At 37.1% G+C, this 15,960-nt stretch overlaps 1 protein-coding gene across 4 annotated transcripts in view; it reads left to right on the top strand.

Annotated features, from left to right (window-relative positions):
- The window catches only part of LOC126175828 (dynactin subunit 1), a 150,256-nt gene that overhangs the window by 38,384 nt on the left and 95,912 nt on the right, over window positions 1-15,960 (top strand). For all 4 annotated transcript variants that reach the window (XM_049922828.1, XM_049922829.1, XM_049922826.1 and 1 more), the window contains one exon: window positions 8,810-8,942. In XM_049922828.1, coding sequence (XP_049778785.1) covers window positions 8,810-8,942 — 133 coding nt within the window. The remainder of the gene's footprint in view (window positions 1-8,809; window positions 8,943-15,960) is intronic.

Raw genomic sequence — 15,960 nt, 5'->3', positions numbered from 1 at the left:
TCAATTTTTGGAATGCATAAGTCATTTCCATGAATCACTTTTGATTTGTAAAGTTGAATTCTAATGTTTTTTGTTCTGGTTTTTGTTACCTATTATCTTTCTGCATATGTTGTCAGAATTTATAAGCTTGTAATTTTTAATTTACGTATTTGTAATTGATGTCAAAGCCATGCATAGATTCAAAATGAAAAACAGGTCACTGGAGAACCTTGTGTCAGGAAGTCATATCCGGCAGAGGAACTGATTGGCTGTGGCATACACTGATAATATTCAGAATTAGAGAATTTGATGACATGATGTAAGAGATGGAAGTCAGTAAGATAATTATTACCCCCTGAAGTGCTAAGAGCTGCAAGTAGGCACACAAGTCAGAGTAAAAGAAAGAGAGATCATTTTGTGTTTTGGGTTGTGTGTGTGAGATGAGATGAGAGTAGTCACAAAGGTAGATCCACATGATGCCTCATTTCCCGTAGATTAGTTCAGATGCACAGAAACATCAGTGCATGTGGCAGAATTGGTTGAAGTCATGGTATTAACACATGTGCTCGAAAATGTCCCAGAGTTGCTTTAATCAGCTTGCTATCAAATGTTGCTGCAATATTTCAGTCTTCTGCTTGTACAACTGATAATGCATATCTAGGCTAGGTAATGCCATGCTTAATCAAATTTGTGTGGAGGAAGGCTGACACTTACTTATTGCCTGGAAACATAGTAGTCATGTCAGAGTTTAACCCAATAATTTTATGTTTGGAAACAAAAGATTTCAGTGATTCTTGTTACACTTGTGACAGGTGTGTTCTAAGTGACAATGAAGTTCCATTGTATTTTATTACATTTCTTTTGTAATGAAAAAATTTTATATTGGTATTTTTAGATGTGAAAAATAATAAAATAAGTTCAGTTAATAACTTATATGCTATTGAGAATTGTACTGAAATCATAAATATTCTGACTTCGTTTACACAAATGATCAATAAATTTAATTATCACTTATACGCTTTTTCGTGTAAATAATTTATTTCAGAAATCACAATATGTTAGCTTTTTTTTGTTAGTGAGCTGTTCATTTATCCTTCTCATATCTTTAGTATAATTTTCTGAAATAATCTTGCAGAATAAGTGTTTAATGCTGTATTAATTTCAACATGTGTTATTAATTGTTGATAAATGCCCTGGTCAAAAGCATTTGTCAGAAAACTTCTAAATAATACCCACTTTGTAAACAGGCAGTTCATGCTTACTGTAAGAGATTCCAGCTAAGGACTGGAGACTATTCACTTCAATACATGTCTTCCATTCTGTGCCTAGAGCCATGTGTGAATTGAATGCCTTATCTGTGCTGTTGAAAGTGCCAAACTTGTATGCAAAGCTGAACAGAAAAACACATTGTGTCGATGCACCCGAAGAAAGAACTTCTGACATTTGTACTCCTTTCCATTACTATTTTAGCTTTCGTTGTGTGTTTCTTGTGTTTCATGCTGATTGATGTGGTTTTACTCATAATTACTGTTAAATGTTTAATTTTTGATCTCTGTTAGTAGGAGGTGACTACATTTAATGGTGAGAGCTTGACTGACTACTTTGAACTGAAAGCTCATGCACTGCATTATTTTGGTGCATTAAATCCAGCTGCCTCTGTATGACTTCTTTGCCTATCTTGATAACATTGATAAAAAAAACTGAAATTGCCCTTCATCTTCTTTTTTTCCTTGCAGTCATCTGTTATTTACACTCTCCTCTTCTTTCATACTTTTCGTCGGTCGTCCCTTAGGGCAGAATCTCTGGTTCATAGAACCTATAATTTTGTGTATGCCACTTTTGGCTGAATGTTTAATACAGTTAAAAGCTTCCAACAACATTATGCGTCTGCATGTGAGGGTGCAATTGCAGATGCAGCAGAGCACAGGCATACGTGCACCAGCTAGTGACCTAAATAAAACTAGCCCAGAAAATTTTTATAAGGTGACACACGCAAATTTCTGTTGTTAATTAATAGATGAACTGATCTTCAAAAGCATTTGCTGGACATGGCTGTTTCTGATGTCAAAGTGACAGTGTGCATTTCATACCTTAGCTGACAAAACCTAGTCCAGTTATTGCTAGGAGCCATGTAGTTTGTGGAAACAAAGATCAACATTAAGGCCATGGCCAAAGACTCAGAGGGCAAGTGTTACAGATACAAGTAAAGTGAGCTCAAACCATTATCAATAAACAAAGCCAGAACTGTCCTGAACAGTAACATACAATTCAAAGTCCAGGTCTCAGAAGCAAGGTTACTGTTGTATTCATGTATTTAATGTAGAGGGCTAACAGCTTTTTCTCACACTATGGAGTTGCAGCAGCCGAAATGGAACTGTGTGCCACATGAATAATGTTATTACCAGTCTGTCTCCCTCTGTTTCACTGAAGTGTGGGGTGTTAAAGTGCGTGATTAAGCAAACAAAGAGATACATCCAGCAGCTCTACCTGAGAGATGGTAGCAATAGCATTTTCTGTGTGTTACCCCTGTTGTTGACTCCTTTCTTCTCTCAGCACCTCATAAACTTAGAGATGACCAGATAACTGCTCTCAATAATAGCTAATAAACAGTCAGTAAAACCATGGCTGCAGGTGTGTGCATTTGGGTGTCTGTGTGGTTGGGTGTGTGGGAATGTGTGTACTTCTGCTATAGAATGAGCATCAGCTCGAAAGCTAGTGTTCCTACATGTGGGAATGGTTGCCTTTCCTTTATTTTGCATATCATTCGTTGCAGGAATTTCAATTGTTTTTATACATAGGCATGTGTTTGGCTTGCACTGTAAAAAAATTATTGTCTGTTACAATTTCAAACTTTTCCTCATATCTAATGATCTCTTTCCTGTTTAGATTACATTGTTGCAAAAATACCAAAAACACTTTGAGTCAGTTTCAATTTGGCCACACAACAGAATGCGTGTGTGTGAGTGATTTTTTTTTTGAGCTGGGGGGTGGGGGGCTGTGAAGACATTGCAGCAGCATTTAGTCCTTCTTCCTTTTTTCTGGTTTTCCTCTCTTTATTAATGAGATTACCTCCTAATGTTATATAAAATTTTCTTTGTTTTCCTGGTTTTTATTCATATCTACAGAAACTGTATGTATGTTGTACATTTAACTTTGCAGTTGGATAATATGTAATTGTACACTTAATTTAAAATCTTGTTATGCATGTTTCCACTGCCTTTCAAGTTATGAATAATACTTTCTGTTTGTTACTGGAAACACTATGTTCTGTTTTCATGATAGAATCTCTAACTAAACAGTAAATTATAATACTGACATAATTCTGTTTACTTATTTTAACTTTGATGTATACTCATAAGGAATGTGGCATGTTTTATTATACCCCTCATAAATATCACTGGTATCATGAACATCATTTGTTAAAGTGATTCTTAAAGTTGCTTTTAGGGGATAGAGACATATTATTTACTATGGTTTCATTCCAGTTTAGATCTAATCCTTTCCTATATTAATTAATTATACACAAGAATGTGTAAAGTGTCATCTTCTTATTAAGTTTATAGTCTCAAGGTGAGAAAAATGCAAGAAACTGTTACAGTGCAGTTCTTTGGCATTTTAATTATCCTAATGATGTATGGAGTAGTAATGTTGTTTGAGAAAGTGAGATATTTGTGATAAGTCAGTATACCTACTTGCATGTAATGTGGTACCAGTCTGACATTTTGAATGATTTCCCTAATTTTGTAGAAGTGCATTTTGACAGAAAAATTAATGTCCTGTAAGTGTACTTACTTTTGTATATACTGAGTACTTCCCCAAATGTAACTAGAAGCAGTGAGGTACTTTCCCATTGCTATTGTTACTGGAAGATTGCTTTTCACTTTCATTCACAAAATACTTCTTTTTAGGTGATGAAAAATTAACAGTTCAGATGTACAAACTGTTCATTGTATTCTGCAAAGGATATAGAGTATTTCCAGAGTTCTGTGTATTTTTCCTTCATAATCTTTTTTAAAAAAGGTGCATGTCAGTCACATAGATGTTACACAAGATGGCAGCACACACTCTTTAGACATTTGGTTACATAGATAGGTATACGAGACATGTCTGGAAAATATATATCATGTTGGGAAAAAACTCATAAAAACATTTTTTTCAAACCAAAATTTATTTTTACAAGGAAGAGCATTTCTTAAACTATTTTTCTATGTAGGTCTACCATCGTACAGATATTTGTCGTTGTGGGGAAACCAACTTTCCTATGCCCTCTTCATAGAAAGATGTGGCCAGTGAAGACAGCCACTGATGAACCCTGTTTTTTGCATCATTGTCACAGTTAAAGTGCCTCCTTCCAGAATCGTGCTTAAATTTAAAGAGCAAGTATTAGTTAGAAGGTGTGAGATCGGGGCTGTATGGTAGGTGATGGAACTGCTCCGAACTAAATTATTGAATTACCAGTACGTTGAGGATTTGAGTTGTCAAGAAGCAACACAATACCTAGTATGAACATTCCACACCTTTCTGTTTCGAATTGCGCCAAACTTTTCTCACTGTTACACAGTGCACGTGATTTTTTTGTACTGTCAACATGGTTTTGAATTTTTTTGTGGAGGTGGAGAATAATAACTGGTCACAGGTCTGTTCAGGAATTAATCTAACTCATTACTGTATTTGTAAGAAATCTCAAAGCGAGTTGCTTTGTTTTGTGGACATGTGTAAACGTGTTTGGAATCCATCGGGAACCCAGTTTGTGAAAATTTAAGCTACTTGTGAAACCTCATGCAAAACAGTTTTTGAAATTTATGGAAACTCAATACAAAATATTCATATTGTGGACCAACTGTTTTCATGAATTTTCTCATTCACTTTCTCAACCAAACCATCACTGACAACAGAAGGCTGCCCACTCCATTTGTTCATTGAACATTGAATTGTCCTGCCCGTTTTCTTACCAGTCCATCCATCATTATATTTTCACCATAAATCTCCAAAAGTTGATGATGAATTTCAGTAGGCTTAATAACATTCTTTGCATTGAAAAACTGTATTGCAAAATGCTTTTCACAGTATTTGCGCTCGGAGATTGTCTTAAACATTTTGAAAAATCACTAACAAATGTAATCACAACACAATCCAGCTGTTATGGTATCAATGGAAAGACAATGAACCAGAGAGATTAGTGTGAATTTGTGGAACTGTGGCACAAGTGCTGTGGGGGAGGTAGAATGAAATAGTACTAAAGGAGAGGCAAATAAACACAGAAATGCTAGCAGATGATGAGATAAGAAAACTGAAGTTTCGAGGCAAAAGGTTCATTTCAAGAGTAATAGATTTGGAACAAATAATTCATATAAAGTACAACACAGAATAGAGAAGACAGGAGGTAAATGAATAAATAGGAAGTATTCAGAAGAAGAATTTGGGAGTGTGGAATGAGAGGCACATCTGACTTTGGAATGCAAAAATGATGGTGGAAGAGAACAAAAGCACAAAAGTAGTTGACAACTGAAGAGATCACAGTATATTGATGGTAAATGGACATTTAAGATATGTGTGTGCTTCTGAGTAATTTCCAAAATTTTAGTTCTACAGTACTGGTGTTGAAGATATACCTGGTAGGTGGTATTAAGCGCATAAGATTCTCAACAGGGCTACCAGAGAGGAGAATTTTCATGTGCTAATTCATCCCGACCATCTGCTTACCATAGCAGTACGGAAAGCAGAAGAATAATAGCATGTCATCTGGTATATTGTATTACTCATTTCACATGTTGTTCTTTCTCTTTGATGGAGTAAACTGTGTCAGCAATGAAACTCGAGCAGATAGTGGTGAGACTGTGCATGGGACAACGTATCATGAACTGTTTCTTAATCAAATAGATGAAGATGGAACTTGACTAACAGAAGGTTGGTGAAAGTGGGAAAATAGAAGAGTGGGGTTGTATTCATGTTGAAGCATGACTCTTTACCACCAGGCCTCCTCCCCCTACATGCACAAACGGATATTCTTCATTCTGCTTGATTAATTATTTTTTTTCGTATTTCCTGTGTGGCATATTGTGGCACTTGTTGTCTTCTTTATTTCCTGTTGTAATCCTTTGTTTCCTGTTGTATTCATTTTCCACTTCACTTCTTGCCGCCCCCCCCCCCCCTCTCTCTCTCTCTCTCTCTCTCTCTCTCTCTCTCTCTTTCACACACACACACACTATACATATATGATAGTAAAATTGTGATGTCCTAATAGGTTTGTGGATTTGTTTAAAAATATTTACTGTTATTACATTTCTGTGAAAATTGTATCTGCATTTACTTAGGATTATCTTTCTAAATGAAATATGAACGTCTCTAAGAATGCTACTGGGGAAAATCATGTTTGCAGGTAACTGCTATGCAGTTTCCTTCATTAACATTAGCTATGTTGTGTTATAGTATACAAAATATAATAAGTGATGCTCATCTGAAACATTTACACTATAAATTACTTTTTTAATTGCACATGACCAGCCTGATTACATTCAGCAATTATTACTCTTCTATTGGTGCTGACGTGGCATGCCATGGAAAAGCTTAGAGGCAAGCCTAAAACTGGCTATTTGTAAACAGATAAAGGCTGAGACTGTGATGAAGATGGCTTTGGAATATAAATAGAATGTATAAGTGCCAAAAATGGCATAGTATACAGTTTTCAATTTCTACTGCGTACAGTCTTGAAAGTAAGTTATAACGTAAATGCTTTGTTGGAGTAGCACTGATGACAATTTAACACAAAAAAGCAAACTGTATCTCTAGGTCAGAATGTTTTAAAATCCTTTCAAAGGGAGTAGGACTGGAGAAATAAAAAGATGTATGGTAACTTACTTTACCTTCTGGGTATTGTCAATCTTGGTACTGGTCTAGAGCACCCATATTGCCAGTCCCATCAGATTGGGGAAGGATGTCGGCAGTGCCCTTTCAAAGGAACTGTCCCAGCATTTGCCTGAAGTGATTTAGGGAAATTGCAGGAAACATAAATCAGGATGGCCAGACTTGGGTTTTGAACTGTCGTCGTCCCAAATGCACGTCCAGTGCACTAACCACCGCATCACCTTGCTCGGTAAGGACTCGTTGGTATGTTCATTGACAAAGGAAAAAAAAATCTAAGAAGAGTATAGGCAGACACTTACTGTTCTATGGGAGATAAATCTCTGAAGCTAAAGAGCTTTGAGGCTGTTCTTGAACTAATGCCACAAGTAGAGTACTGAGTCCAGTTATCTTTTTGTACTATCAGAATTATGGCTGAGCTGTCATTGACAGAAGGCACTTTGAGTGCTGAATATGGTCTAGCAATACTAAGGAAACCAAGAATAATAGTGTGCCATAAAATGCACTGATGTGGACAGCAGTCGCCAGTTTAGAAGTTATTAATATCAGTGATGAGAAGTTTCTCTTTCTTTTCTAGCATGTCTTGTTATAACTTAACTTACTGCTTGTTGAGCCCTACAGAAGACAAAAACTAGCTATTCATGCTTGGTGGCAGTGCTTACCAGCTGTTGGATGCTGTACCATGTTATTAGACTGGTCTGAAACTGTTTGCCACCTTGGTAAAGATCACTGTATCTAAATCTCACTGAGCTTTTTGTCTGGCATTTTGGTGTGAAATGTGTGAAGAAACGATCTAATGTAAAATGAGTGAAGCATCCTTCCCGTCTCAGACTAATTATGAAATAAATGCAAGAATTATGATTGTACACTGCTGATCTTTTAATTCTGGAGTGATGTAAAGATTAAAGAATTCTGTAAATATCTCAAATGAATGTGTTCATAACAACTGACTTGATCCTCACAATGTCTTGTCCTGTCCACCAACTGTTAATGTTCTATAGATATTTGCATCTACAAAGAAGCAGCACCTATTTTGATACTTTTCTTGTATTGGTGTGTTGCCTGTAACACAAACTTTCAGGTGTTGATATGTACTATCTTGATCACAGTGTCATTACATCACTACTATCTTGATCACAGTGTCATTACATCACTACTGAAATTTCTGTCATTTGTGGTGTAAGTACTATTACTGTACTTTGTGTGTGTGTGTGTTTGTGTGTGGGCGCGCACACACACACACACACACACACACACACACACAGTCTTTGAAAAGATGCATTTATCAGACAGCCTTCCAATCAGATTTGTCAGGTTTTATTCAGTTCAAAATTTATGCTGCTGGTAATTCAGGATGTGTGGCAGGTGAAATAAAGACTGTGTCAGTAACTTACTTACTCAGCTGGAAATTGGTATCATTCCCACTTATCTTAAAAGTATAACACCATTTGGAAGAAAATTGAATCTTTTGATGGTGATCTTATAGGTGCTTACACACTTCTGATGCTGTCAGCATTGAGGTGAAGTGTAGTATTATGAACACTGAATAAATTTTCAACTGGCAATATAGCTAAAATCATTTGTTCGTATAGATTACCAGTTTCTGCATTTCTCTGTTGTCGTCTTTGGATCTATTGAAGGAGAAGATTTTGTAATGATGTAAACACAGACCCAAAGATGGCAACAGAGAATTTCCAAAGTGGTAATCCATATGAATAAATGATTTTAGCAATCTTGGCAGTTGAAAATTTAATCAATGTTTATAGATGCTCTTTTTCTTTAGCTATTAGCCTACAGCCTCTAGATATCACTTCCAACTTATCTTTCTAATGGAGACATAAAGCTCTATTTTAACCTTTTGCAACCATTAGCCAAAATAATACATGCCGTATAATGTTTTATCGGAATTAACTTACATTTTCCATTAAGAATGCACATACCTGCTGACAGTCGTATATATTTTTCACAGTTCTCGCCTGTCCTTGGCGAGTTCTCGCAGTCAGAGTGAATTTGCTAAAGAAGACTCTCCATCGAGCTCTGGCAAGGACACAGGGACGCCATCTGCATCAGAACCTACTTCAAAGAGGGCATCATTTATTGAGGTCAGTATTATGAACAAAATCTAAACTTTGTCTTATAGCTGTGCAGATGGCTTTCCTTCCATGGTTGATCGATTGCTCTCTCTCTCTCTCTCTCTCTCTCTCTCTCTCTCTCTGTTTCTTCTCCTCCACCCCTCCACCTGGTCCCTTCCTCCCCCCCACCTGCCTTTCTTTCTCATCTTCAATCAGATTTCACTTTGGGGAGTGAACTGGGCTTTCCAAATGAGTGTTCTCTTGTTAAAAGTTGTCGTCCACCAGGCAAGCTGTTTCTGACCGTTATCCATTACATATAACCCAAGAATCAAGAGGAACTACAACAAAGTAAGTTTATAATAAGTGTTCAGATTTAAAAGGCCGCTAGCATGCATGCAGTCTTTCTCGTCTACTGGTCAACATATTTATTGAAGAAGCAGTTATGTAAATAAAAGAAAGCTTTGTGAGAGGGTTTCAAATTTATGGTGAAAGAATAGCAATGATAAGATTCACTGATTTCACTGATGTTGCTCTCTTCTGTGACACTGACCAAGAATCGCAGGACTTTTTAAATGGGATGAACTGTCTACACAGAATATACACTGAAAATGAATGAAAGCCAAAAGAGTAATGAGGAGTAGCAGAGATGAGATTGGTCACAAAAATTGCATCAGAACTAGGGATCATGTGGTAGTTGAAGTAATGTTGCTACCTTGAAACCTAAATCATGCAATGTGGATGAACAGAGGTGGCATTGTGAAGCAGACAAGCTTACAGAGAATTTTTTACCAAAAGAAGTCATAACTATCAAATGTAGGCCTTAATTTTAGAAGGTTTGTGTGTCTTGGAGACTGACATTGTATGGAATTGACTCTCACAGGGGTAAACCAAGAAAAGGATTGAAGTGTTTGAGATCTTGTGCTACAGAAGGATGAAGTAAATGTGGTGGACTCATATGATGATCTCCATAGAATAGGGGAGGAATGGAACACAGAGAAAACACAAGCTAGAAGAAGGGATAGGATGACAGGATATGTGTTACGACATCAGGTTATGATTATCATGAGGGCAAAAACTGTAGGGGGAAATAGAGATTATAATACATACATCAAATAATTAAGGATATTGGGTGTAGGTTCTGCTCCAAGATGAAGAGGTAGGCTTGGTAGAAGTTATCACTGTTGGTCACATCAAACCAGCCAAAAGTGTATTGACACCTGCACCGCTCCCCACAATAAAGATGCAGCTCCATGTGCACCATGAACAAAGACCACCTAGCATCACCTATATAACATCCTCTGTGTACCCTGTGTCATTCTCAGTAATCCCAATAACTAATGCAGTGGCATGCATTCTTCCTAGGCGATTCCACCTGGGATAAGAACACTGGTGCTGCTATAGGTCCCATTCAGAAGCTAAGGCTTACCCCATGGTTGACTGTGCCCCTACTACTGTTTTTCCCTACTCTCAATCATTATACTCAAGTCTTCTTCCCACATGGGCTGTTGCAGGCTTGGTAAACTGCCCACACAGACCATTTGCAGGCTCTGTAAAAAGTCTTATACTAACATCACATTACTTCACATGCTTGTTGTATCCCAAAACACTGCAGTCCATACAGTAGCAATATGTTGTTATGGATGTCAAAGATCCACTAGCAAAATATTTATTTATTTATTTATTTATTTATTTTTTTGACACATGTATATTGCATTCTCACTTCTATTTGGTTGTGTTACACATAATCTGAATAACATATAGAAAGAATATTGAAGAATTGGAAAACATTTAGAATTTTGTTTGGGGAGCACTGACAGCCGAGTCCAATAATTTGAACAAATCTAAAATAAATTTTGAACGTAGTGGTTAATAAAAAGCATCTTGGCTGCGTGGAAACATCTCCCTGAGTGTAAGTGTCAAATGTAAGAAATTAAAATTAATATGTACCAAAATGATTGTACAGAATATTTGTAAATCTATTGGTAGAAATAATCATCGAGGAGACATGACAGGAAGAACCAGTTAGCAGTCAAAGAAAAGTATAACTGTAAATCTATGCAATCTTTCGTACTGCAGAAGAAATATTATGCTTGAAAGCTAAAAATCTTTTTTTGCTGTCTGCGTACCTGTGCATTGCTCAGTGCCTCTTCTATTTGGTGTAAAGTGTCCCAACATCACATACTTACTGTTATTAATGTGTCTTATTTTAGCTATTTTATTTCCCAAAATCGATAGTCTCAAATGATCTGTACATTTACGTGTTCCTTTTTATTCCCTTTACGTATTTACCTCATTTTTCTACTTTAGCGGCAGGCGGAGGTACCAGTGATTATAAAAGCTTCTAAGGGTTTCTTTTTTAATGTGTCTGTAGGACTACCATGTATCTATTTGGTAAATAGTACCATTGTAGCTTGTATGTTCAACAGCCATCCAGTGATAGATTTGAAACATTCTCTACTTTCCCATGCATAACAGTCTTTGGGTATATGCATCTAAGTAGCATCCGAATGTTTTCTAGACTGTCTACCCACCTTGCAGTTGACAGTTGCCACAATTCACCTTCCAGTTGGTCACCATCTGAATCTCTTCTTATCTCTTGGAATCTGCCACAGCACTGCCTTGGTCTACCATCTAGCTACATCCCCTACCTGATAAAATATCATTTTCATTAATCATAATTATGTTTTGCACTTTAGTCTGTTCCCTGGGACATTTATTTGTCTTATTTTTATCCAGCTAATTCTCAATATGCATCTCTCCATTGCTTGTTTAGCAACCCGTAACTTTTAATGGTTTTTGAATTAGAAGCTCATGCCTCATTGCCATAAATTAGAACTGATAATACACATTCATCATAGACTTAGTGTTAGAGACTCATTGCTATCTCTGATTTGGAAAAAAAAAAAAAAAAAAATTTAATTTTTCCAGGCATTCCTCAGTTCATTGTTACTCTTCCATTTCTTTTCAAGTCCACCTTCCCATCTTCAACTGCTCTAAATACAGGGTTTTCAAAAAGAATATATGCAATTAAAATGCATATGTTTATCAAACTGTAAGACTCAGCTTTGAAACTTGGGTCAGACATTTATGAACCTGTCAAGTTTAGAGTATGTATGTTCAATATGTCCTCCACCAATGACACAAACAATATTACATCAATGCTTGAATCCCTTTCATACTTGTGTAAGTAAGTCCAGTGTCACTGACATTAGGGATGTGGTCTTTCAACTCTTCTAGGTTCTGTGGTAGTGATGGTGCATAGACATTGTTATTAATGAAACCCCATAGAAAGAAGTCACAGGGCACCAAATCCGGTGGCCATGAAGTTCAGCTTAGAAGTGCTAAGGCTGGCCGGCTGACGACCAATCCAACGGCTTGGTAGAGTTTCTCAGATATTCACGCACTTTATAAGTAAGGGGGTGCCCTGTCTTGAAAAAGTTGTCCACACTCAGCCTCAGAAACAACCAGTTTTGTAATGTAACAGTATACTGCAGACCATTTCTGTGTTTCCATGAAAGAAGAATGGGCTGCAAACATATGAAAGGGATATCACACAAAACCCATTGAGTGGGTGAATCTTGTACAAGTTCAATGTGTGGAAGTGGGTTCTGTATGCCTCATTCAAACATTATGTTTATTTACTTTCCCACTGAAGTGAAAAGTCACTTCATCATTGAACACAATGTGTTGTGTAAAAGTATTGTCATTGTCAATAGCATTCAAAGCTCATCAGAAAATTCCACACATTTGGATTTGTCATCATGATGCAGAGCCTGCAACAGATGTAACTTATACAGCTTCATAACCAAACTGTCTCAAAATGCACCAAGTTGTTGTTGTAAGCAGTTGTAACTCCTAAGTGGCAAAACAAGTTGATTATGTTTGACTTCTTCAAAAAGTGGTTTAAATTTGTGCGTTTTTCATCAGAAACAAGTGTGTGCCAAGGACTCTCCTTTACATACACATCCTGTGTTTACAAAGTGTCAATACCATCTGCAAATGTCCACCCATGTGCAGGATCAGTTTGGTACCTCAACTTAAAACCTCTTTGCATTGTAATCACAGAATAATATTTTGTAAACACCAGAACACAAAATGAATTCTGCTGTGGAGTAGCCATTTTGCCATTTGTGATGGTAACCAACCAAATAGAAGGAAAACAAACCAAGCAACAATGAACGTAAACTAGACAATGTATTCGTACTGCCAATAACCAAGCCGTAGTGCAGCAGTAGAAAGTCTTGACAACATAATACTTTGTAGTATGTATGTTCTTTCTGTATTGATTGGAAATTATTTTAATTTTTTGGTGATTATTTTCCTGGCATTCTTTCAAACTTGATGTATTAAGTCATTAATTAGTATAATTACATACATTAGAAGCAAACACTACAACATTGTAAGTAAAATGAATGTGATTCAGCTATTATTCGTAACCCATATTTTTATTTTGTTACCTTACTTAAAGGATTTGAAAGCTTTGTCCTAGGTAAAAAAAATAGACTAATTTTATAAGAAGTAAAGAAATTGTGCATGATGTGACAGTCCTACGTCTTTTCCAAATTGTGAGTGATCATCGACACATGAGACGCAGGATAGTAGGCAATTGGAAAGAAACTTTCTTTAACTTCAAAGTCAGAAACGTAGATTACGAGAGTTTGTTTAGTAACTAGCTTTTTCCCTGCAGCTTTGCCCACATATGCTTTGGACTCATTGCACAAATGCCTCCTCCACCCTCTCTGTGTCCATCTCTTCCTTTCTCTATCTCTCTGTCCAACTCATGCTCCCCCACCTCTGCCCCCCTTCCTTCCCACCCCTGCCCATCAGCCCCTATCTCTCCCCCTCTCTTTCCATCTCCTTTTGTCTTCATGTCAACCTAAACTGAGACATACCCATCTGTATTTGAAGCCCCTCCAAAACAGGTCAAAAAGGAGGCTGTTGCTACTCCAGCACATGCTTGCTGTGTGGGGCAGCCTACACGTCAGGGGTCGAAAAAAGCCCGTTTCTTGTTCCTGGTGTGTTGGCTGCTCTGTTAAGCAGGTCAATAAGGCAGGCTGATACCATTTCCACACAACATGCCTGTTGTGCAGTGTGTGTGTGTGTGTGTGTGTGTGTGTGTGTGTGTGTGTAAAAATTAATTTAAAAGCTTCTGAATTAATTCCAGCATTATTGATGCTGGGATAGATCTACAGTCTGTTGAGTAAGTAGTCCACTTCTACAACGTTGAAAAGTTACATCAGGTGATGGCAGTAAATGTGAAGTGCTTCACAAGCAAGTGAGTAGGTTTATTTACTACATTTATAACTTTTTGGAATGTGAATCTGAAAGTGGGAGTCTCATTCTTGACATTTTGAAAACACAAGAACAAACTACAGAAGCATGTATGTGCAACAGAACTTACAGAGAATAGTAAAAAAAAGTGTCAACTGTAGAAACTTCAGGAAAATTTTATTTCCTGTCACCTGGAAAGCAAATCGAAATCATAAGAAACCTTGTAACACAAATGGATGGTTTTGACAATGATATTTTAAAATGCCCCATGTTTGAAATGTATGTAAGCAGTGAATACCCAACATTACAAGATCTTGTTACAGTTATGCATAAGAAAATTGGCTTCAGAGGTAGCTCTATGCCAGGCAAAGAATTATAAGACTTGGTTTCAGATATGTTAAGAAGAGAGTTTTTGATGAAAAGAAGTGACACAGGTGCGGCATGAACCACATCAGTTATAAAGATGCATGATACAAGAGGAGGAGGTAGTTCAACAGTTTAGGGCTTTGATGAAATGTGGGTGATTTGAAATCATTCCATGAATACATGCTGGAAAGTGTATGATGGTACAGTAGTTTTAAAGTTCTCATAGGAAAAGGTTCTCAGATGCTTTCTCACCTTCTGGTTTCGTTCATGAGAGTAAGTTTGTATTTAGGTGTAAGAAAAATAGCAGTGACTTCAATTTGGAAATGAGTGCTGTCAGTTTCAAGAAGTGGTTCACTGAACAATGTTTACCATACCTTGCTTCGAAGTTGGTGATTGTAATTACCCTGCCAGTTATCTTTACAGAGAAAACACCAAGCGCAAACACCAGGAAAGCCGATTTTGTGCTCTTACTTAAAAATGAAAATATTCCACACAGTTTAAGCTAGACTTGTGCAGAACTCCTGCAGACTGTAATTTGACTTTCTTGCATATGAATGTGATGACACAGTTTTGCATTCACTTACACACCACTGTCAGTACGGGGTGGTTCAAAATGAATATATGGGTTTAAAATCTTTGTAGCATTTATTACATTCAGTTTACAATTACAAATAAAAGAGAAGCTCAAATAGTTCTGTTTGTATACCACTGCACAAATGGAAGAGCGTGGAGCTACCGTGAGAGTGGAGAACACGTTAGCAAGTAAGAGACTTTCACAAGTAGTGCCAAGATATCAGTTTGCCAGGCTAGTCATGAACGAGCAGTTCCAGTGAGGTATTTATGGAGGCTCTTAAGGAGATACTTTCAACTACATCCTGATCGTTTGCAGTTCTTACAGACTTACAGTTCTTACAGACTCAAAAGCCTACAGACCACGGTTCATGTGCCAACTTTGATAACTAAATGCTACTGCATGATGAAGAAGATTTTCTGAATACTGTAGTCTTCAGTGATGAATTAACATTTCACCTAAGTGGAAATATCACCACACATAATGTGCACATCTGGGAGTCAGCAAATCACCAGGGGATATTTTAACTGTCATACCCCGGCGGAAATGTTAACAGTCAAGCAACTGTAACTGGTGTTTCATATCTTTATGAATTATAGCTCTTTTCTCTACTGGAAGAAGGTGAAACACACAACTGTAGCAGAAAGATGGTGTGCCGTCTGACTGGCATAAGCCAGTACCCAGTTGGTTAAAAGATGTTCTGCCCGACTGCTGGATTGGCTGCAAGGGGCAGATGACAGAAATTGTTTTGCATTACCTCCATGTTCACACCCTATATGGTGCCATGCGATTTTTACTTCTGGAGATTCATAAACCATCATGGGTATGTGTCTCCACTAC

This window comes from Schistocerca cancellata, chromosome 3, assembly GCF_023864275.1.
Source record: "Schistocerca cancellata isolate TAMUIC-IGC-003103 chromosome 3, iqSchCanc2.1, whole genome shotgun sequence".
Taxonomy (NCBI): Eukaryota; Metazoa; Arthropoda; class Insecta; order Orthoptera; family Acrididae; genus Schistocerca; species Schistocerca cancellata.
This window is presented reverse-complemented; position numbering and strand designations above follow the sequence as displayed.